Genomic DNA, 24637 nt, shown 5'->3' with positions numbered 1-24637 from the left:
GTTAAACAGGGAATTTAAAATAGCTTTCCCATGACAGAGACAGACAAAGGGCTGGTGGTGTTGGCAGGAAATTCAAGGAAATATTGAATCCAAGGGCTGACTCCCTTGGACAGGAGGAAGGGGAAGAGTAGGTGGTAATAGAGGGATCTATCGATCGTAGAAACTTCCTTGGCAAGGAAGGTGGAGCTAGGGAGGGGTTTAAAAATTCCTAAAGGTCAAGCGATCTAGTCCAGCTGGGTTTTTCTCCTGCTGGATAGGGGCGCTATAAAAGCGCAGTTTGGGATTACTACTGTCTCTACCACACACCAAATTAAGTTACTCCGAAAGTGATCTTCTCATCGCCACCCCAATTCCAACACACGCCCATTGACGTACTTGGGTTCGGCGGTGCGGCGCAAGGAATTCCCAGGTGGGACACCCTAGCTAGAAAGAAATCCGGAAGGTGGGGCGGAGGGCACCCCACACGATCCGCGCCACAGCCCGCCTGGAGGACCGCCGCCAGGGGGCGCTCTCGCCCAAGTCGGCCGCTCTGTCTCCTCTCCGCGGGCTCCCCGCCCCTCGCTCCCCTCAGCCTCAGAGAAAGCGGAAGCACTGGCGTCCGCAGCTGGGTTTGGCCTGCGGGCGGCCAGCGGAGGTGGAGACGTTGCTTTTTGGACCCAGAGTGTGACGTCGGAGCAGTCTCGTCTCGGAGCGCAGTGTCTGGGTCCGTCCTCTACCAGCGTCTTGGCTGAGCAGAGTCCTGCGGCTGGGGAGAGCCCTGCCCGCCTGGTTCGGCCGCCCCGCGCACTTGAGCGGTGAGTCTCCTTCAGGCGCCTCCTCCCGGCGGCCGCGGCCTCGCGTCCTACCCGTCAGGGACGTCGCCCCCCGCCCCTTCGCTCTCGGCAGGTCGGGGACGCAGTCCCTGTCCCCTCGCTTTCCACCGGTCCAGGACGCCTCCCCTGTCCCCTCGCTTCCCACCAGTCGGGGACGCCGCCCCTGTCTCCTCGCCTCCCACAGGTCCGGGACGCCGCCCCTGCCCCTCTCTTCCCGCAGGTCGAGGACACCCTTCCCTGTCCCCTGGCTTCCCACAGGTCGGGGACACCGTTCCCAGTCCCCTCACCTCTACTCCCCAGGCCTCTTACCCCTTGCTCACTTCACCAACTAAAAAACTCCCGCGTCGCCTTCCTCAGTCTCTCTCCGCTCACTCCCTTTTTTCCCTTTCCCAGAAAAGGAAATTGCCTCCTAGAGTTTTCCGTCCCTTGGAGCAAACACCTGCTTACATTAAAAAAAAAAAAAAAAATCCTTTACATTCCTGGCGACTCTCTCTGTCACTGTCATGGGAAAGCTATTTTTGGATTCCCTGTTGAACTCGATATAAGTCACAGGCAGCAAGTTTAAAAAAAAAAAAAAAAAAAAAGGCTCAGATGACACGAATGTTTCCTCCCCCGCCCCTACACTGGGTAGTTCGAGCGATTGTTCCAGACGCTGGGTTGATAAAGCTGTTCCTAGTATTTGGCCTTAGGGGAACTCCAGCTGAGTTAGGACTGTCTTGAATGTGAACAGAAAGCACCGAAAGTATTAGCAGCTTCTCTGTATAATATTTGATCGTTTCTTTCTCTGGGAGCAGATTACTATTACTGAAAGTGTTGTTACGTGGATTCCATATAGAAAGGAGAAAAACTGGTAAAGAAACTCTGTGTTGGCCTCGTGAAATAGGCCGCTATCATTTCATTCATTCTCCTTTGGTTATTAGGGAAGGGAGGGGGGCTTTTCTGATTTTGAAGTTGAAGATATGGTTAAGAACAATGTGACCTCTCTTGTGACTCTAGGAAGGAGTCGGACATGTGGTGGGTACAGGATCACATCAGAATTTCAACCTTCATGCGCAACAATATTTAAGAATTGTAACGTGATGAGGTCTTCTCTGTGATAAACTGGGATATGTGATGCTAATAAACTTCGGGCCACGTAGAATGGAGAGAAGTTCAAATCCTTGCCTCCTGGAGCAGAATAAATAGTGCCCAGGAAGGGAATGCCCCTTGAATTTGGATTCAAAGTTAAGGCACAACAGTTGAATATTTTGCAGCATCTCTTGGCCATTGGAGCACCTTTGCAGGTCTTCTTCACACTTTAGAAATAAATTTTAAGAAACTGATAGTTTCTGTTTCTAAAGCTAGTAGAAATTAAAAGTGATTTCTTATATTTGCTTTACATGATTTTACTTTAATAAGTTACATATTTACTCATGTATGGATTTCAGTTGACTTAAAATGGACTCATTTAAGACATAACTTGTTGATTGTTTAGCTTGGCACATATCTCCTTAGCATCTGTGTTGGAGGACAAACTTTTTGTAGAGCATCCTACTTCCCCCTCCCCCAAGACATTACAGTATTCTCTTTGGATTATAATGTATACTCAGATGCTAATTTGTGAATTTAAAGCATGATTTTTGATAAAGCTGTTTTCAGTACTAATTTTACAGTTTAAATAAGTTAACAGTAGTTACATTCCACAATATTTAATTAAGGCAGTGCTTACCATACTAGATTTGCAACTGCAAAAGGGAATTACAATCAGGACACTCTTAACATACAATTTAAGGAACGATTTAAACTTTGTTCCATCCCTTTATTCCTGTAGAAAGCCACATAAGTAAGTAGAATAGAGGCTGCAAGACGTTTTTATTTTAGGCCTGGCATGGCAGCTCATCCCTGTAAATCCCAGCACTTTGGGATGCTGAGGTGGGAGGACTGCTTGAGCCCAGGAGTTTGGGGCCAGCCTGGGCAACATGGCAAAACCTCGTTGCTACAAAAAATGCAGAAATTAACCAGGCTTGGTGGCACACATCTGTGGTGCCAACTACCTGGGAGACTGAGGTGGAAGGATCCCTTGAGCCCAAGAAGTAGAGGCTGCAGTGAGCCGTGAATCTGCCACTGCACTCCAGCCTGGGCAATAGAGCAGGACCCTGACACAAATATATATATGAAAACATTTATATATATATATATTTCTGAAAACATTTTTATGTAAAATCAAGTTCTGTCTCTAGCCTGCTTTTGTAACAACTCCTGTGACACAGTAGTAGTTTAAAAAGTAAAAAATATCCTGATAGAGCACAATATTTTCTGCATGCATGCCATATCATCTTTTATTCACTTCTGTAACTGACACAAAGCACTTTTTGTTCTTCTCTTAGTGTTAGTTAAAATAGTTATTCATTATAATTGTTAGAAAGGTGACTTTTCCTTAAGTCATTGCAATCCTTAAAACTAAGGAGACAAAATATTTCAATTTGCCAAAGAAGAGGAAACAGAAATGCTAAGTGGCAGTCAAGAACTGTTTTTAACTTAATTTTCCCTTTATGTCTAGTTACTTGGAACTATATACTGTGGATTTAAAGGCTGACTATCTGAAAAAGTTTATTTGGAAAATAGAAAACTTCTGTATTGCTTCTTGAAGCATGGGAAGTAATGTGAAACTTGAAGGCAATAGATTTTAAACATTGCTGACTTTTATGTGTCACACTGCATTCCCACAGTGGAGTTCCTTTTAAGGAATTGTAACTGATTAGACAGATTTTCTTAGGAACACATTAGCTATACAAGGTCTCTTCAGACCTAAAGGCCTTCAAGCCTTTTGAACTGGACTGGAAGCAGGCAGTGTTGACTATCCAATAAACTAAAGTTTAAGCTGGACATTTGGGCAGAAAAGAAAAGATAAACCTAGCTTCATAATTTCTGCCTTTGTCTTCTGGCTAGCACTTGGATATGTGTCCCACAACCAAATAACAAATACTAATTTCTCAAAAGTGATTTTACTTAAAAATAAATGGTAAAAGACTGAAATATACCTAGTGTTGTCAAGGGTATCGAAAATGGACAATTGCATATATACCGTGATTGTGAGGACGGAAATTAGAATGTCTTTGATACATATTGGATAACCAGCATCATCTATCAGAAAGCTTAAAAAGTTACATATCCTCTGATAGAACAATTCTGCCTCTAAGAAATTTACCTAAGGAAGTAAATTGGTCACAGAAATGTACAGGTGTATCTCTGTTTCTTTATTTTTTTGAGATAGTCTCACTCTGTCACCCAGGCTGGAGTGGTGACAACTCACTGCAACTTCCGCCTCCCAGGTTCAAGCAGTTCTCTGCCTCTGCCTGCTGAGTAACTGGGACTACAGGTACAAGTCACCATGTCCAGCTAATTTTTGTATTTTTTAGTAGAGACGGCATTCCACCCTCTTGGCTAGGCTGGTCTCGAACTCCTGACCACGTGATCCACCCATCTCGGCCTCCCAAAGTGCTGGGATTACAGGCATGAGCCACCATGCCTGGCCCAGATATACCTCATTTTATGGCATTGTTTTTTTGCACTTCATAAATAGGGGCTTTTTTTTTTTTTTTTGGCATATTGAAGGTTTTTGTCAACCCTGTGTTGTGCAAGTCTTTCCATGCCATTTTCTCCAACAGTATGTGCTCACTTTGTATTTGTCTGTCACATTTTGGTAATTCTTGCAATATTTAAAACTTTATTATTATATCTGTTACAGTGATCTGTGATTAGTGATCTTTGATGTTACTATTGGAATTGTTGTTTTAGGGTACATGAAGCACACCCTAAATGTGAGCTTTCTGACTGCTCCACTGACGAGCTGGTCCCCTGACTGTCCTACTCCTCAAGCCTCCCTACTCCCTGAGACACAGCAATATCGAAATTAGACACAACAATTTTGAAATTAGACCAGTTAATGAATTGAATTGAAATTAGACCAATCCTACAATGGCCTCTAAGTGTTCAAGTGAACGGAAGAGCCACATGTGTCTCACTTTAAATCAAAAGCTAGAAATAATTATACTTACTGAAGAAGGCACATCAGAAGCCAAAATAAGCCAAACATTTAGCCAAGTTGTGAATGCAAAGGAAAAGTTCTTGAAGGAAATTAAAAGTGCTACTAAGTGAACTCACTAATAAGAAAGTGAAACAGTCTGTTGCTAATATGGAGAAAGCTGTCATGGTCTGGATAGAAGATCAAAGTAGCCACAACATTTCCTTAAGTCAAAACCTAATCCAGAGCAAGGTCCTAATTCTCTTCAGTTCTGTAGAGTTTGAGAGAAGTGAGGAAGCTGCAGAAGAAAAGTTGAAAGCTAGCAGAGATTGGTTCATGAGGTTTAAGGAAAGAAACCCATCTCTGTAACATAAAACTGCCAGGTGAAAGAGCAAGTGTTGATGTAAAACGACAGCGAATTATCCAGAAGATCTAGCTGTGATCATTGATGAAGGTGGTTACACCAAACAACAAATTTTCAGTGTATACAAAATAGCCTTTTATTGGAAGAAGATGCCATCTAGTATGTTCATAGCTACAGACACGTCTATTTCTGGCTTCAAAACTTTAAAGGACAGGCTGACTCTTCTTAGGGGCTAATGCAGCTGGTGACTGTGACTTGAAGCCAGTGCTCATTTACAGTTTTGAAAATCCTAGGGTCCTTAATAATTATACTAAATCTTCTCTGCCTTTGCTTTATGAAGGTAACAACAGAGCCTCGATGACAGCATATCTGTTTACAGCGTAGTTACTGAGTATTTTAATCCCATTGTCAAGAACTGTTCAGGAAAAAGAGATGCCTTTCAAAATATTACTGCTTATTAACAATGCATCTGATCATCCAAGAGCTCTGACGATGTTCAAGAAGATTAATGTTGTTTTCCTGCCTGCTAATACAACATTCATTTTGTAGCCCATGGATCAAGGAGTCATTTAGACTTCCAAGTCTTATTATTTAAGACATAACATTTCATAAGGCTATAGCTGCCATAGATAGTGAATCCTCTGATGGATCTGAGCAAAGTAAATTGAAAACTTTCTGGAAAGGATTCACCTTTCTGGGTGCCATTAAGAACATTTGTGACTCATGGAAGGAGGTCAAATTATCAGACTTAACCAGAGTTTGAAAGAAGTTGAACTTGAAAGAAGCCTTCATGGATGACTTTGAGAGGTTTGGGACTTCATTAGAAGTCACTGAAGATGTGGTAGAAATAGCAAGAGAACTAGAATTAGAAGTGGAGTCTGAAGATATGACTGAATTTCTACAGTCTCATGGTAAAACTTGAACTGATGAGGAGTTGCTTCTTATGGATGAGCAAAGAAAGCGGTTTCTTGAGATGGAATCAGCTCCTGGTGAAGCTGCTGTGAACATTGTTGAAATAACAACAAAGGATTTAGAATATTCCACAAACTTGGTTGATAAAGCAGTGGCAGAGTTGAGAGGATTAACACCATTTTTGAAAGAAGTTCTCCTGGGATAAAATGCTATCAAACAGCGTCACGTGCTACAGAGAAATACTTCATGAAAGCAGATTCAATCTGTGTAGCAAACTTCATTGTTGTATTATTTTAAGAAATTGCCACAGCCACCCCAATCATTAGCAGCCACCAACCTGATCAGTTAACAGCCATCAACAATGAGGCAGGACCCTCGACCTCAATATTATAGTTCGCTGAGGGCTCAGATGATCACTAGCATTATTTAGCAATAAGGTGTTTTTAAGTTAAGATATATACACTGTCTTTTTAGACAATGCTGTTGCACTCTTAATTGTCTATAGTGTAAACATAACTTTTTATATGTACTGGGAAACAAAAGAATTTTTATTACTTGCTTTATTATGGTATTTGGATTACTGCGGTGGTTTGGAACTGAACCCAAAATGTCTGAGTATGCCTGTATATGGGAATAAAAATAACAAATGCTGGTGTAACATAGCAGCATCATTTGTCCTCAGGTTTGGAAGGCATAAAGGGGACCCCATACCCCATTTTATGGCTCAGCTGTAGTGACTAGTTCTGCTTTTTTCTGCTGTCTTGCCATTGTTTGCTTCCTTTCAGTCTGTGTGAACCTTCCCTAGGAGTCCACATCAGATATAACAAGGCTTTGGGAGCTGTTTTTAACTTCAGGAATACTGTGTCAGAATTAAACAAATAAACCACAGCCGGGCGTGGTGGTTCATTTCTATAATCCCAACAGTTTGGGGGAGGCCAAGGCAGGTGGATCCTTTGAGGTGAGGAGTTCCAGACCAGCCTGGCCAACATGGCAAAACCCCGTCTCTACTAAATACAAAAAGTAGGTGGATGTGGTGACAGTGCCTGTCATTCCAGCTATTAGGGAGGCTGAGGAGGGAGGGAGAATTGCTTGAACCCGGGAGGCAGGAGTTGCAGTGAGCCAAGATTGTGCCACTAGACTCCAGCCTAGGTGTTAGAGTGAGACTGTCTCAAAAGAAAGAAAAAAAAAAAAAACTAAACAAGTGAACCACATGCCAGGTTTCTTTGCAGATTCTTTGAATTCTGTCAAATTCAGTGTAGTATTACTAGACAGACCATGTTTAATAAGCTGTGGCCAGCACTTCAGTGTAATAAAGGCAAATACATTTTAAATGCAGCTGCATGGACAAATTGGTCAAAACATGGATTAAAAATAGTGTAGTATAAAGTACAAAGCTCCAAGGTCAGGTAGACTTGAGTTCTGATCCCAACTCTGTTACTTACTATTTGAGTAATCTTGGTTAACTTACTTAACCTTTTAAGCTTCATAGTTACCACTTTGATAAGTGGGAACAACAAAACTTAAATAAAATACTATGTCAAGTTGTTGTAGTAACTCATTCCTACCACCTGGCACTGTTCTAAGAGCTTTGCACATATTAACACATGTAATCCTCTTAGTAACTCAGGCGGATTTTATTGTTAGAACCATTTTACAGATGAGAAAATTGAACCACAGAAAGGTCATGTAACTTGCCCAGCTCATAAATGGAAGAAAAGAGTTAAATTAATATCATTCAGTTCCATCATCTGAGCTCATCACCACTTACCAGCACTGCCTTTCCAGCCAGAATAGTGCCTCATTGTAAGTGGTCATCAAGTGCTACTCAGAATTTTTAAAGAGAATAAAAATTATTTGTAGTGGTAAAAGGATTGACTACTACTGTCTTAATCCTCGATTTGGTGAAGTGGCAGCCAGGAATTTTATATAAAAGACAAGCAGAAGAAGAATTATCTATCATATTGGCTGGAGGCCTACATTCTGTTCTTAGAATGATATCTGGCACATTCTAGAATTTTTTTTAAAAATAATTATTTCAAATACAGATGTGGTTACACAGGCTGTGAATTGCTTTTAAATATTAGCTTCTCACTTGTATATACCATGATGGTTTAGAATTTGAAGATATAGCCTCTGCTCGTGAAAGCAATAGTTTTCCATAGGCAAACAAAATATCACTTGTTTTTCCAGTCATTAATGAAACATAGTCACTTGACCTGACTAAAGGCAGAAGGACATAAAAATATACTTTTTCAATTCTTTTTTTTCTACCTAATAGAAATCTCCACCCTGAGCATTTGGAAGTCCTTACAGAGTTTTAGACCTGGAAGAAGAAACCAAGATCTAAATGGTTAAGTAACTTGCATTAAATCACATATCTAATAGTGGCACGTGATCACCTGATTCCTGTGAACTTTTCCTAGCACTGAGCTGCTAGCCATACTATGTTCTTCAGCTCTGGATACTTGAAGGAACTTCAACAACATGGATAAGTTCTTTAGCAGGTGCTTAGTGAACACTTACTGTATGAAAAATCTTGTGCTAAGTACTGAGGAAATAGAAATTAAAATATTCAGCTCAGTCACAGGAAACAGACATGTAAACAGATAATTGTGATATAGAAGAGCATTACAACTGAGGTGCTTCTCCATTTTTAACCTTATATTCTGTCATTCTCCTAGATCATGAACTTCTGCAGACACCCAGCTTTCTTTGTATGCTCCAAGTGATTTGCACAAATTATATTTATTGAAGGAGAGAATCAGATAACTTATAGTAGTAATGAAAAAGCTCAAAACACTTTAAAAAGTTTTCTGTAAATAACATTAATACAGCTGATAAACATGAATTAAAAAGTGACTTGTATAGATAAGCTATGATATATATGTGTGGGGTGTGTGTGTTACTTATATGTTAAGGCATTTTTTTCTTGCTATTTCTACAGAGCAAGTGATAATCAAGTTACTATGAGTCTACTAAATTGTGAAAACAGCTGTGGATCCAGCCAGTCTGAAAGTGACTGCTGTGGGGCCATGGCCAGCTCCTGTAGCGCTGCAACAAAAGATGATAGTGTGGGTGGAACTGCCAGCACGGGGAACCTCTCCAGCTCCTTTATGGAGGAGATCCAGGGATATGATGTGGAGTTTGACCCACCCCTGGAAAGCAAGTATGAATGCCCCATCTGCTTGATGGCATTACGAGAAGCAGTGCAAACACCGTGCGGCCATAGGTTCTGCAAAGCCTGCATCATAAAATCAATAAGGTATGTGAGCATAAGAAAGAATGGTGTCCTATAAGAAAACCAGTTGCAGAGAACATTATTAAACAGAACATGGAACATCCCAGAAGTAGTCTTACACACAAAAAGCTACTTAGGAAAAAAGAACAGTGGACAGAAAATTGAGAAAGTTACATTCCCCAGTTCCTACTATTGTGTGAAAAGTGACATGAACTCCTCTCTTGACCCTTGGATAAATAAATAATTTGCTACTTACACTAAAAGCAATTCTAATGCAGACTGGGGAGTGACTCTATGCTTTAAAGAAAATGGTATCTTTTTAATGTACCTTAAATTATGATAATCTCAACCACACAAAGAATACTGACTATGTAAGTGATCACTTACTGTGATTTTAGGCATGTTAAATCCTATCACCTAAAGTGTATGGGCAACTGTAAAATTACCAGCATTTTTAAAGAAAGTATTAACTGAAGGCTCCACTGCCATAATATATCCAAAATCCAGTCCCTTCTCACTTTGTCCCCTACTACCCACCTGTTGTGAATCACCACCAGCTCTCTAACAGGCCCCCTGCTTTCTGTTCTTGCCTTCTTCCAGGCTCTTCTCAATACAGCAGCCAGAGTGAACCTAGTGAAATAAGTAAGATACCATCTCTGCTCAGACCATGGTAGCACAGTTTCTGGGAGTAAAAGTAAAATCCTTATAACATCCTGTATGATAGGCCCATGATTCATTTTCTGACCTCTCCACTGCGCTGTTTCTCCTTCTACTCATTCATTCCCTCTTTGCTGTTCCTTGAACATGTCAGATACGCTCCTGCCTTGGTGAGTGGCTTTAGCTATTCTGTTTGCAGCACTCTGACCACAGCTAACTTCTTAACTCTTCCAGTTTGTCTCAAATCTCACCTTCTCATAGGTCCTCTCACCACTCTATTTATACCACAGTGTGCTTCCACCTTCTTGCCCAACACTCCCAGTCTCCACCCGACTCTACTTTTCATTTTTTCTTAGCACTTTCTGCCTTCTAAACCACCAGATAATTTATGTGTTTATTGTCTGCTTGCCCCACTGGATGATAAGTTCCTTGAGAGCAAAGGTTTAGATCTGTTTTATTTCTTGTTTTTTTTCTAAGTTCTGGAAACAGTGCCTGACCTGTAGTAGATGACCAGTAAATCATGGTTGCTTTAACCGAATGAAAGTACTTGCAATTTCCATGGAAATAGATATATTTTACTATAATTCCAAAGTAAATGGGAATATTTTTAGGTGACTAAGGACAAAAATTGGATGAAGGAGAGCAGATTTTATGTTCTTCAATAAATAGCCATGTAGTTATACTAAATCATTCGTAAGTAGGTTAAGTCAGTCCTGGCAATGTGGTTAGTTTCCTAAGTTTTTATCTGTCAACTGTTACATTAACTTTTCTATAAAACTTGAATTTAAGAGTAACTACATCCATACTCAGGACTTGGCTTAATTTAAGTCACAAAAGATAATGTCTGCTGTTTCAGTTTTGAGGAAAAATGTGTTATGCATCACTGACTTTACCAGGTCTATTTTGGGTAGATTTTTCTCAGCCTCGACATTATTGGTATTTTGGACTGGATAACTATTTGTCATGGAAGAATGTCCTGTGTGCTGTAGGATCTTTAGCAGCATCCCTGGCCTCTGCTCACTGGATGCTGTTAATATCCTCCTTTCCTGTGCTTAAGAGTCCCAAAATGTTCCCTGGGGGTCAAAATTGCCGCTGGTTGAGACTACTCTATACGTGAGAGCAGAATTAAAGGCTCAACTTTTTTTGGAGACAGTCTTACTCTGATGCCCAGGCTGGAGTGCAAGGGTACAATCTCTGCTCACTGCAACCTCCTCTTCCCGGATTTACCTGATTCTCCTGTCTCAGCCTCTCGAATAGCTGGGATTACAGGTGTGTGCACTGCCGTACCTGGCTACTTTTTGTATTTTTAGTACAGATGGGGTTTCACCATGTTGCCCAGGCTTGTCTTAAACTCCTGACCTCCAGTGATCCATCTACCTTGCCCTCCAAAGTGTTGGGATTACAAGCATGAACACTGTGTCCAGTCTCAATTTTTGTGTGTGTGTGTATAATTATTTTTATTTATGTTGTATTTTAGTTAAAATGTTATCATATTATGGATCACTGATTTTCCAGTAGGTAGAAATGTACATTATTTTGCTAGGTGTCAGCCATGCCCCGGAAGGTAGCTAATCTTTGGCAGCTTTTTAATAGCAAGATGTTCATGAAAGTATTGGGCCACTGGTCTGAAAAGGAAATAGAACCCACAAAAAGAAGTCTTGAGGCTTTTTTTTTTCCTATCTCCCTGTAAGCTTTTTTTAAAATGACCACTTAGCTCCAGTGCTCTTAAAGGAACTGCTTTGAAATTTTTCACTGGTTATACTCATTCAGCGAATCAAAATGCATCTCCATACTATCCCATTTTCTTTTTCTGAGGGTAGTTTTTTTCCATAATAAGAAAGAATAAACCACTGAGAAGCAGGACATAGAGATTCTTTAACTCTTTGTTACGATGGACCCTAGACCTAGAAATAAAGGAGAGCTTTTGTCGCTGATTAGCTGGAGTGTTATAGTGACTATTTCAGAGTAAACTTTAAAATTGACCTCATGGGGGTATTGCTAGGTGGTTACATTTTTACTTACGGCTGAGCAATTGCGTTAAAGACATGTGTTAGTATTGTGAGCAGCATATTTCATCTTTCTAGTGTATTGTATAGGTGTGACAGCACAGAGGCCAGATTGCCAAAATTCCCATTTGTAACTGTCACGTCATTTTATGCCAATGGATTCAGCTAATTTTTCTCAAAAAGCTGGACTCTATTCCGCCATATAAAAATCTCTTAGCTTTTGATAGGTTATCAATATGCTGCTAGTTGTACTCATTTCATAAAAGAACAGTTCATAAGCTGTCCATTTTAAAAGATAGTTTATTTTTGTGACATGAAATGTAATGTGTTAAATTTTTTCCTTAGGAAACAATAAATGAAGAATTTATATATGGTGAATTAAAGTGGTGTGGATTTTCTAATGTGAATATTTAAATCTATGAATTGTATGTGTTTTATTTGTTTCTGTTAGGGATGCAGGTCACAAATGTCCAGTTGACAACGAAATACTGCTGGAAAATCAACTATTTCCAGACAATTTTGCAAAACGTGAGATTCTTTCTCTGATGGTGAGGTGTCCAAATGAAGGTTGTTTGCACAAGATGGAACTGAGGCATCTTGAGGTATTAAAGTTCTTTTCTAGCTGTTAACACATGTATAAAAGGAAGTTCCTACAGAAAAGGGACTTTGCTGTATCCATCTGTTTATTGCCAGTACCTAGCATATGATAATTGGTTAATAAATTCTTGCTGAATTAATGCCATTCAATAAAATTGAAATTCAATAAAGTAAAATTTTTTACTTTATTGAATTTATTTATTGAATTGAATTTATTTATACCGTTTATTTATTGAATATAAACAGGTAGAAACCAGAAATATACTTTTATCTACTCTGGTTTGCCCAGCAGTAATTTTTTTTTAATCGGTATTGTTTTATAAGCTTATTTGTTGAGCTTTATCTGCAGTAAACCTGAAGAGCATTTTAAATATAAGTGTCACATTTTAATCTTATAACTTCATTTTTTGTCATTTTGGAATAAGCAGTAAGTCCCAAGTTATCATCTCAGAATCCTCATTATACTTTTTTCTCTCTGTTTTTCTAAATTATGCATTTTATTATGAACTAAATGGAATACTCCTATAGATTGAGATTAACTGAAACAATCAGATTATTAAGTAATTTGCTTTTAAACTAAATAAATCATTAGCTTGGTGATTTTTGCCAGAAATTGTTATTAATGTTACATTTGAAATTAAATGGTTAAGACAGATATGCTACTTGCTCCTTTTACTTATTAGCTCTTCCTAAAAGAGAGTGGCCTTTTTGACACATTAATAAATTGGTAAATAGGAAATCTAACTTCTTTTCAACTCTCTTCCCTAATCGGATATATGAACTTGAGAATTCACATTCTTTGTATAAATTTGCAATCCACAACCATTATTTGAAAAAATTCACTAAAGACATTCATGTTATGAATGGTTCTGTGGTGTGTACTCGACAAAGTAGATACAGTAGTCTACTTAAAGAGAGGTTCAGTAGCCTGCTAAAAGAGAGCAGTATATTATTAGGAGAGATTATATTTAGAAGACTTCAGAGTTGGCTAATACTAATCTATTATGATTTTCTTATAGGATCATCAAGTACATTGCGAGTTTGCTCTTATGGATTGTCCCCAATGCCAGCGTCCTTTCCAAAAATGCCAAATTAATATTCACATTCTGAAGGATTGTCCAAGGAGACAGGTTTCTTGTGTAAACTGTGCTGCATCAATGGCATTTGAAGATAAAGAGGCATGTTTTAACTTGGATTTGTTAATTTTACATCTTAAAACATCATTCTTAAATGTGTGTTTGAGGGCCTTAGCAATAGATAAGGATGTGATGCTTAACTCTGTCTCTGCATTATCAATTTTGGGAAAAATGATTTTTAAGAAAAAGAAAGTTCATACTAAGCCATTTTAGTATATAAGTGTAGAAGTTGTATTTGCATGTCTTTCATAAAAAACATGATTTATATTAGTTATCACTACTGTAGAAGCAAATAACAGAACTGCTAGGAAAAGCATATGCCAATCAACTTTTCTTTGTGATTAAATTGATGACCAGTTTTGGATTGGAGACAAACAAGTAGAACAATTACTACATAAGATTTACACAGAATTATTTTGAAAAAGAGAGTGGGTTGTCATAACTATTATGAAGAATAAATCAAACCCACAAAATGTTTCCTCGATGATACTTCATCATGCTATATATATATATAATGTGTTTACACTTCTCATTATGTATGTTATATTTAAATTTTAAAGTTTATCTTTTAAAAAGAAACTTGGTGGTGTCTAACAGTGTCATGATTATAGGAGAGTTTCTATATTCAGAAACTGAGCTAGATTAAGTATACTTGTATTAATATTGCCAATAAAAAAGCTAACACTGAAATCTAAGCCCTTGATCCTTATCCTGTATATACTTTTATAAAATAACCTACATATAATTTATGTTCTTTTATTCTATTACTTAGATACTTCCTTAAAGTACAGTTTTTATAAATTCATTTTGGCAGTTTTTCCCTACTTTGAGGTCAAGCATATTAGATCCATTACATATATAAAATACTCCAAAAAAGTCAGCTAATTTAGTATAAATGTAGAGAAGTCTGAGTCATAATTAGAGTAAAATGACAACTCCTTTCCAAACTTTAGTAAATTAGATTGACTTAACCTGGAAGGCTAATTATTTCTTAGCACATCAACTAAAGTTATTATATTCTAGAAAATAAGGTTCACCCTTCTGGGGCATACAAGAACCTGAGCACCAAACTTTCCTGCTCTAATAAAACATTTGTTCTTTAATCCTACTAACAAGAAATTTTAACTAAATCATCATACTGCTGCTGAAAATTTTTGGAAGAAGATTGCATTTGGAGAATTATAGCCTGGGTAGATGATGTCCAAAGAAGTTACATATGCATTGCCTCATGATAAAAGGAAGGGATTTGAAAAATTCTTTTTGTATTCTACTGTGGTCTTTCAAAGAGCTGGAAGGGTGAATGAATCTCATTACTACACTGGGAAAGAGAAAGAAAATATCCTTTATATATTACTCTCACTTTCGCTTTATACAATTCGATGTCCTTGTTTGTTTATAGTGAAAAATTAATCTTTATCGAAATTAGTTGTTTTTACTTTTTATTCTCATGCTTTTCTTGCATTTCTCTAATAAAATTTAGATCCATGACCAGAACTGTCCTTTGGCAAATGTCGTCTGTGAATACTGCAATACTGTACTCATCAGAGAACAGGTATTATTCGTTTTCATAAATTTCTTCGTAAACAGTTTAAAGAAGTGAGTTATTTAGAGAAATAGAAAAATTAAAAAAGGAAGTGAATTAGGTTTTTTAATTGAAAATTTAAATCAATAAGGCAAAGAAATACAGATTGAAGAAGTATTAGAACTATGGAAAATTTTTTATATAAATTAAGTAATAAATATTTTCACGAAGAACAAAACATCTAGCCCTTTTTAAGTACTTAAAATTCCTAAGTCATTAACATAATACCTGTTCTTTTGTATATTCATAAAAATTACCAACAAAACCTATTTTAAGATAAAAATAATCAAAAGTAAGGGTCTCCATTTAAAGAAAGAAAAAGCTAAAATATTGATATTTACACACTGTGAAATGAGTATCTTAAGTGTCCAGAGACTGGCTAAAAGAGTACGAGGGAACAGTGATACAGAGGAAAGTAATTCTGTTCAGTAGGAGAATATTTTTGTAGCTGTAATCCTTGAGGCATACAGGGAAGTTTCCAGATTTTCAGGACCTGTAGCCCTTCTGTTGAGTTGCCCTGTAGGCCAGGTATCATTAGAAGTAGTAATTACAATAGAAAATTATATGGGGGGTTTTTTTTTGTTGTTGGTTTTTTTGTTTTTTGAAATCGAGTCTCACTCTTGCCCAAAATGGAGTGCAGTGACAAAATCATGGATCACTGCAGCCTCAAATTCCTGGCTCAGGTGATCTTCCTACCTCAGCCTTCCAAGGAGCTGGGACTACAGGCGTGCACTACCATGCCTGGCTAATTTTTTATTGTTTTAGATTTTTTTTAGAGACCGGGTCTTGTTATATTGTCCAGACTAGTCTCAAACTCCTGAGGTCAATCAGTCTTCCCACTTTGGCCTCCCACATTGCTGGAATTATAGATGTAAGCCACCAAGCCCAGTCTGAAGATTGTATGTTTTGACTATTAGTAGAGAAAGGAAAATTCCATCCGATTGCTATCTTCTGACATTTGGGGAGTTTGCCTACAAAATATGAAAATTAACTATTAACTATTTATATACTCATGAAATCTGTAAACCCAGAGATCGTTATTGATATACCTTACTGAGAAGCAGCAAGCAAAACCTGTCACTGGACAAGTTTGTTAACCTTAAAACTTTTCCATCGGTTTGTTAACATTCTCTTAATTTTTTTCAACAAAACCTTAATTTGAGGGTGTTAAACTTCTTATGCTTATAAAGTCCTAACTTGTTTTCCTTTTTGTTCTCTTTTAATATTGAAAGGAAACCATGCAGCAAACTAAAACCCAGTAAAAGAAAAACAGTGTAGGAAAAAATTCTAGGCTAAGAGTCAGAACACCTAGGTTTTAATCCTCGGTTAAACTGTATTAACTGTGGTTTAACTGTGCCCTCTCATCTTTAGCAAGTTGATATTCTAAATAGCTCAGGGATTAGCAAACTGGCTTGCCAGCTAAATCTGTCTTGCTGCCTGTTTTTGTAAATAAAGTTTTATTGAAAGCCATGACCATGTGTGTATGTCTTGTGTATGGCTACTTTTATATAACAATGGTAGAGTTGGGTACTTGGGACAGAGGCAGTACGTATGGCCCATATTTACTATCTGATCCTTTACAAAAAATTTTATTGACCCCTGTTCTGCACTGTTCGCTCTTGAGAAATGAAGGATTGAATTATAATAAATGGTCTCTCAGGTACTTTCTGTTTGAAATATCTACAACTATAGCCAAATTAAATTTCTAAAGGGAACTTGGCACCACTTTTAAAAAATACGATTTCGTATAATGTATCTTACCTTAGAGAATGTGTCTTAGAGTCCCAAAATCAAGGACTGAGACTTTCTTTAGAGCTTTTATTAATGTTTTTAAAGTACCTTTTAATATCTGAGTCTCCCCAGTGTAACTAAAATATGCCCAGATTAACAAAAGTTAAGATGAGTTTTGAAAGGTGGTCATGAGGAAAGTATGAATGTAGTCAGTGGCTTCAGCGCATGCAGTTGACTGGTTCCTGTTACGTGGCCTAGACCTTAGTAGTGGGAGTCTTGATTGAGTTTGCTGTTGTAGCTATTGTCAGGTGTTTTTTCTGTAAAGTGCCACTAGAGGGTGCCTAGTTCCTAGCAAGAGGATCAAATTCAATTTCTTGAAATGAATTTTGAATAATTGGAGGGGGGATACTGTGAGATGTTGATGTTTTCTTTCTCTATAACTTTTGAAAGTAAAAGTTATGAGTGACACAGTTTATGCTGCAGCATAACTGCCAGCAAAAGCAGCCATTGACAATATAGTTTAATGTGATCACATCAAACTAGAACATGATATGCAGGGAAGATATTTTTCAGCCTTTGTTTTGGATTTCAGATGCCTAATCATTATGATCTAGACTGCCCTACAGCCCCAATTCCATGCACATTCAGTACTTTTGGTTGCCATGAAAAGGTAAGGGTTTCTTTTTCTTTTAATTCTTGAATATAAGTAAAAAATATTCAGTTACTTCATGTGGAGAAAACAACAAGAATGTACATATGCTTATAAAGCATTGTAATAAGTTATATAATAGAGTTATTATGGATGCTATGAGCAGAAGCAAAGGCATACTTAGCAATGCCTAAAGCCTTCAGACAGACTTGACAAAACATGATGCTTTGGGCTGAATTTTTACAGGTGAAATAGTTTTCCAAGAACAAGGGAGAGAAGACCAGTGAGAAAGAGTGAGCATGGTGATTTGAGGAACTACAGGTAGTTTTTGTTGTGCTAGTTCAACCCAGTAGCAATGTAGACTATTTGAGATGGAGGTGGGGATAGCAGTACCAGAGCTTTTAGAATACCTAAGTGAAGATAGCTTGAATTATAGCAATGACAGTGAAGATAGGTCTAGGAGCCAATACATATATAGGAGAGAAGATGATGTATTGCCTGTGTGACTAAATAAATGGGATGAGTGAAGGAGAGGGAGGCATCTAGCTAGAATAATTTGGTTTCTGGCCTTGGTCACTGGGTAGATGGATGGGCCATTCACCAAAAAGAGTAAACACAGGAAGAACTGATTGGAGGTAGAGGTTTAAAAAAAATCTGTTTTACTGAATTGAGTTGCGGATATGACTTACCCAGCTCGGGAACAGGTGAAGATGACTGACATGCGTTATGTGCAGTCTTAAGCTCCATAGAGAAATCAGGACTCAGAGTATTGCTTTGGGGGAGTGATGTGCAGTGATAATGGAAGGTGTCATTGAGATCATATAGAGTATGTATAGGAGAGAGAAGTACACCAAGGAAAAGAGCCATGAACAAACAGTATAAGAAACAGATGAACCAGGCAAAGAGAAAGTAGTATCATGGTCTCCAAAATAGTTTCAAGACTCATGATCAGTATTGTCAAACGTCTAAGACAGATCATTGTTTATGATATGTCTTTCTTTTTGGAGAGTGCAGTTACAGTTTTGCTTTTCCATTATACTTTTTTTTCCTGACTTATATATAATAAACATATATTTAATAATTTGAAAAATCAGAAAAATGGTATGGTTATATTTTGTAGAAATGTTCTGTATTTTTGTGCTTAGAGAAAAAGAAAGAAATTATAAAATGTTAATTTTGTAGTTAGGTGAGATAATAGGTTGCATACTCTGATCATCTATATTTTTTAGTTTTTTTTAAGATTATATGACCTTTTATAATAAAAATTGTTGTAGTATGAATGTTTTTTGTATAGTAGGATATTCTTAATGACCTTAGAATAGCATGGTGACTGGAAAAATTCCAATTGGCAATACATTTGTATATTGGGAATTGTGGACAATACAGGTAGACTATATTCTTGACTTTTTTAAAAAAGGAGAAAATAGTATTAATATTAACTAGAGACAAAAGATCTTTAGAGAGGTGTGTCCTTTTTTAATGGGAAAGATTTTAATAATTGTATTCTAAAGGAAAGTGTTAGAGGAAGAGATGTTTGAAGATGAGGAAAAATCACTGAGTAAAATTTCTGGGGTGTTGGCAACAGGTCACATGCCATTTACAGCACAGGTAGAATATTAATCTTGGAGAAGACAGGCATCTCTGAGTCAGAAAAGAGGGATAGGTGTAAATACTGACATTTTTGTAGGTTGGAGGGAGATTTACATGAGTGAAAGCTGGGAGAGTAGTCATCAGATAGCCTGTTTTTCAGTGAACCAAGAGGCAGAGTTGTTTCATTGGCTCAAGAATCTGTCGAAGGCAAAGGAAAATTGTAGAGAATTGAAGGAAGTGGTGTGACTACTTGAAAACTTTTTATTTATTTTTTTTTTTTGAGACGGAGTTTTGCTCTTGTTACCCAGGCTGGAGTGCAATGCGCGATCTCGGCTCACCACAACCTCCGCATCCTGGGTTCAAGCAGTTCTCCTGCTTCAGCCTCCCAAGTAGCTGGGACTATAGGCGTGCGCCACCATGCCCAGCTAATTTTTGTATTTTTAGTAGAGACGGGGGTTTCACCTTGTTGATCAGGATGGTCTCGATCTCTTCACCTCGTGATCCACCCACCTCAGCCTCCCAAAGTGCTGGGATTGTAGGCATGAGCCAAGCTAATTTTCCTTTTTTTTGAGACAGACTGTCAGCCAGGCTGGAGTGCAGTGATTCAATCTTGGCTCACTGTAACCTCTGCCTCCCGGGTTCAACAGATTCTTGTGCCTCAGCCTCTCCTCAGCTGGAGATTATAGGTGCATGCCACCATGCCTGGCTAATTTTTGTATTTTTAGTAGATACGTAGTTTTATCATGTTGGCCACGCTAGTCTCAAACTCCTGACCTCGTGATCTGCCTGCCTCTGCCTCCCAAAGTGCTGGGATTACAGGCCTGAGCCACTGGGCACAGCTTTTCTTTTCTTTTCTTTTTTTTTTTTTTTTTTTTGGAGACAGAGTCTCACTCTGTCTCCCAGGCTGGAGTGCCATGGCACGTCTTGGCTCACTGCAACCTCTGCCTCCTGGGTTCAAGAGATTCTCCTGCCCCAGCCTCCCGAGTAGCTGGGATTTTACAGGCGCCCGCCACCACGCCCAGCTAAGTTTTGTATTTTTAGTAGAGATGGGGTTTCACCATGTTGGCCATGCTGGCTCGAACTCCTGACCTTGAGATCTGCCCGTCTCAACCTCCCAAAGTACTGGGATTCTCAACCTCCCAAAGTACTGGGATTACAAGTGTGAGCCATTGCACCTGGCCTTTTTTTTTTTTTTTTTTTTTTGATATGGAGTCTCGCTCTGTCTTCCCAAGTTAGAGTGCAGTGGCTCACTGTAACCTCTGCCTCCCAGGTTCAAGCAGTTCTCCTACCTCAGCCTCCTGGGTAGCTGGGTTACAGGTGCATGCCACACTCAGCTAATTTTTGTATTTTTAGTAGAAATGGGGTTTTGGCCAGGCACGGTGGCTCACACCTGTAATCACAGCACTTTGGGAGGTTGAGGCAGGCGGATCACCCAAAGTCGGGAGTTTGAGACCAGCCTGACCATCGTGGAAAAAAACACTATCTCTATTAAAAAAAAAAAAAAAGAAATGGGGTTTTGCCATGTTGGCCAGGCTGGTCTGGAACTCCTGACCTCAGGTGATCCTCCCATCTCGGCCTCCCAAAGTGCTGGGATTATAGGCATGAGCCCCTGTGCCTAGTCCAAAGCTAATCTTTCAAGCCTGGCCTGTGAAAACTTCATATGTGACCTGGCCAGGTCCTTTTCCTAATCCTCACAGTTATCTATTCCCAACCTAAGGCTTGTGCTTGATTCTTAGATGCAGAGGAATCACTTGGCACGCCACCTGCAGGAGAACACCCAGTCACACATGAGAATGTTGGCCCAGGCTGTTCATAGCTTGAGCCTTACTTTAACTCCCGCTCCTCCCACTCCTGAGGTCTGGAATTTCCAGGAAACTATTCACCAGTTAGAGGGTCGCCTTGTAAGACAAGACCATCAAATCCGAGAGCTGACTGCTAAAATGGAAACTCAGGGTATGTATGTAAATGAGCTCAGGCGAACCATTCGAACCCTTGAGGACAAAGTTGCTGAAATTGAAGCACAGCAGTGCAATGGAATTTATATTTGGAAGATTGGCAACTTTGGAATGCATCTGAAATGTCAAGAAGAGGAGAAACCTGTTGTGATTCACAGCCCTGGATTCTACACAGGCAAACCCGGGTATAAACTGTGCATGCGCTTGCACCTTCAGTTACCGACTGCTCAGCGCTGTGCAAACTATATATCCCTGTTTGTCCACACAATGCAAGGAGAGTATGACAGCCACCTCCCTTGGCCCTTCCAGGGTACAATACGCCTTACAATTCTTGATCAGTCTGAAGCACCTGTAAGACAAAACCACGAAGAGATAATGGATGCCAAACCAGAGCTGCTTGCTTTCCAGCGACCCACAATCCCACGGAACCCAAAAGGTTTTGGCTATGTAACTTTTATGCATCTGGAAGCCCTAAGACAAAGAACTTTCATTAAGGATGACACATTATTAGTGCGCTGTGAGGTCTCCACCCGCTTTGACATGGGTAGCCTTCGGAGGGAGGGTTTTCAGCCACGAAGTACTGATACAGGAGTGTAGCATGCCCTCACTTGTTCAAAAACAACTACCTGGAGAAAACAGTGCCTTTCCTTTCCCTGTTCTCAATAACATGCAAACAAACAAGCAGCGGGAAAGATGTAGTATCTGCTAGTGAGCATTGTTAGAGATGTCACTTACTATTTCTTTCTGTTACAAATGATCTGAGACAGTTTTTTTCCTGGGAGTCCACACGTTCCATGCTTTTTCAGAAATGTTAGGCCTTAAGTGCCTGTGGCATGTTGCAGCAGCTATTTTGTCAATTAGTATACCTCTCTGTTCTACTTTCTTGGTTTTTGTTCTGGTATGTTTTATTCTCAGAAAGCCAAGACTCAGAGTACTAAACTTTTAATAATAATGGACTTTCCTTAAAACTTCAATCTATTTTTATAGTATTATATGTAATATATTAAAGGTGAGAATCACTACCGCCTTGTGCTGGTGCCCTCAAGAAGAGTTATTGCTCTAAAAAGTTGAGTTCTCATTTTTTTAACCTGTTACAGATTTCAGAGGATTTGAACCATAATCCTTGGAAAATTTTAAGTTCTCATTCACCCCGGTTTTTCCTCCACGTTGTTACTAAGGATATTCAGGGATGAGTTTAAACCCTAAATATAACCTTACTTATTTAGTGTAAACATGTCTGTTGAATAATACTTGTTTGAGTGTTTGTTCTGCCTTGCTTACATATTTTCTTGAGGCTGTGAAGTACTGTCTTCCCAGAGTTTATAATACTGAGAACCATGTGGATACCAGCCGCTCAGTGTTATGCTAGGGAACCTCTTTGTCTATTCAGTGCAGAGTGAATTTCACAGCTCTGCATATGTCTTCAGCTGTCTGATGCTTACAAGACAAGGAGATGCACACATAGAATCACCAACATAAAAATTAAAAGTGACTTAAGTAGTCAGGCTATGTGGCATCTCATTGGTGGTGGCAAACTATTTGAGCCAGAAGTCTTCAGCTCTTTTGAATACCCTCTTGTTTAGTTCAATTAAATGGAACAAAATTAATTTCCTAAACCCAGAATTTTTTAAAACTTGGGAGATGATTGGCGATATCTAAGAGGTCACCAAACTAAGATTAGAAGTCACAGTGGTTATATCACAACTTAGCTTGAGTAATTTGCTTTAGCCTAACAACTGCAGGTTCCGAGAAGGATCCTGTGGAATGTCTTCAAAGTAGCCAAATGTTCCTAATAGGGAAAGGTGATTTTTTGGTGTGCCATCATGTATTTGTTAAAGGTCTATACACAGATACAAAAAATCATGGAGTCTAGTTCTTAGGGAGACCCACAACTAGTATAGGCTTATAAAGGATCTAAAGATACATCCCGTATTTAAAGTTGTCTGGTAATGAGAGATGACATTGTATCCCCAGAGAGACAAATCAGCGTCCCCAACCAGGGTTCAAGATCAGCCTTAATTTCAAGAGAAAGCCAAGGACCTCATCTACAGATGAGTGTGGTTTTCAGCCCCAGCCTGTGTCACTTTGAACTTTCCCTTTGCTTTTTTCTCTACTCTCCCTTCCCACCCACCTTTAAGCTCCTGATCTGGTGTGTTTGTTATGGAGTGAAAATAAAAGTTGAGCAGAGACCTTGTTCCCCGTGCCACCATTAGTACCACAAGCGCATGGCTAGTTACCACATTATTTCCTGGCAGTTTGTGTCCTTCAGCCTAGCCTTCCAACCAGCCTCTCAGAATCACTGCATACCACCCTCTAGGTAGGGAAACCTGCTGCTGCTGTTCCTGTGATTGTTTTACAATGAATAAATAATTGTTAAGTTCCATTTAAAAAGTAATCAGTTGTTATTTTTGTATTTGCTTAGAAAAAGCCTGAAGGAAATATACTACTTTTTGATGGCTTATTTTCCTCTTTGTGCTTGCTTATATTTTTTACATTTTCTACAATAAATGTGTACTTTTATCAGAGAAAAAAATTAAATGTCGCCACAAAACATTCAACCTCCACATCCCCACCTCAAAAAAGGAAATGATATTTAGAAGCTTCCTGGTCAGATTTCTATTAAAAGCATTGGCTGTGCATTAGGTACAAAGAGGAGTCATTTCCTGCCTTGCTGATAAAATTTTTTCTACTAACTCAAGAGTCTTAAAAAAAAAAGTTGTTTTGCCTAATTTAGCTTCAAGCTTCCCATGTGTAAAATTAGTTGGATTAGATGTTTCTACAGCCCCCTCCAGCCATAACATTCTGTCTCAAATTAAGTTCCAACCAGCAGAACATTGACATTACTAAGCGTCTTGCCAGTAGAAAATGTCTTTAAACTTACTCTTTGCTGACACTTATTCTTTCCTCTAATTTAGTGTCTATTAGCTGGGTCATATCTTAAGTAAAACAAGCAATTTTAACCCCCAGCAATTGGCATTTTGTCATAAACCAGCCAGTTACTTTATGCTGGTCAATCGTTGTGACTACACCAGAATAGTCAAGCTGTCGTTCCAAATAGAAAACTTTTGACTTCAACTCAGAACTAAGCCTTAACCTGGAAAGTTGGTTTCTTCTTTATGTTTTCTCAATCTTCTACTCTATTCTTAAATGCTAGTTTCACTCAGTTGGTGTACAAGCCTTTGGGCTTTATGTTGTATGTTGTTAACCACTTTTTAACGTATTTCTCTTTGGGCATTATTCTGGAACATTGCTAAAATTAAAAAAAAAAAAAAATTGTTTCCTCTCTTTGCAGAGATGTCCAACCCAACGTTGGATGAAACTTGCTGCAAGTCATACATTTTGCTATTGGCAAACAAGTCTGAATGTTGATTTGAAGTTTGGTAGTCTGTTACTATTCTTTGGCGA

The 24637-nt window shown here is 38.7% G+C and overlaps 1 protein-coding gene across 3 annotated transcripts; it reads left to right on the top strand.

The window, feature by feature from the left end:
- Nucleotides 1-575: 575 nt before the first annotated feature.
- Nucleotides 576-23693, top strand: TRAF6 (TNF receptor associated factor 6). Of its 3 annotated transcripts, none has more exons than XM_009007943.5 (8): nt 576-794; nt 8370-8441; nt 9036-9353; nt 12444-12594; nt 13609-13767; nt 15206-15277; nt 17631-17708; nt 21014-23693. In XM_009007943.5, exons 3-8 carry the CDS (start codon nt 9058-9060, stop codon nt 21827-21829), a joined length of 1572 nt encoding a protein of 523 aa, XP_009006191.1. In that variant the 5' UTR covers nt 576-794; nt 8370-8441; nt 9036-9057; the 3' UTR covers nt 21830-23693. The 3 variants fall into 3 exon arrangements, with proteins under 3 accessions (XP_009006191.1, XP_009006190.1, XP_002755232.1); XM_009007942.5 differs by having other exon boundaries at nt 8370-8595; XM_002755186.7 differs by lacking the exon at nt 8370-8441.
- The last annotated feature ends 944 nt before the right edge of the window (nt 23694-24637 follow it).

This window comes from Callithrix jacchus, chromosome 10 (assembly GCF_049354715.1).
Source record: "Callithrix jacchus isolate 240 chromosome 10, calJac240_pri, whole genome shotgun sequence".
In the NCBI taxonomy this organism is placed as follows: domain Eukaryota; kingdom Metazoa; phylum Chordata; class Mammalia; order Primates; family Cebidae; genus Callithrix; species Callithrix jacchus.
This window is presented reverse-complemented; position numbering and strand designations above follow the sequence as displayed.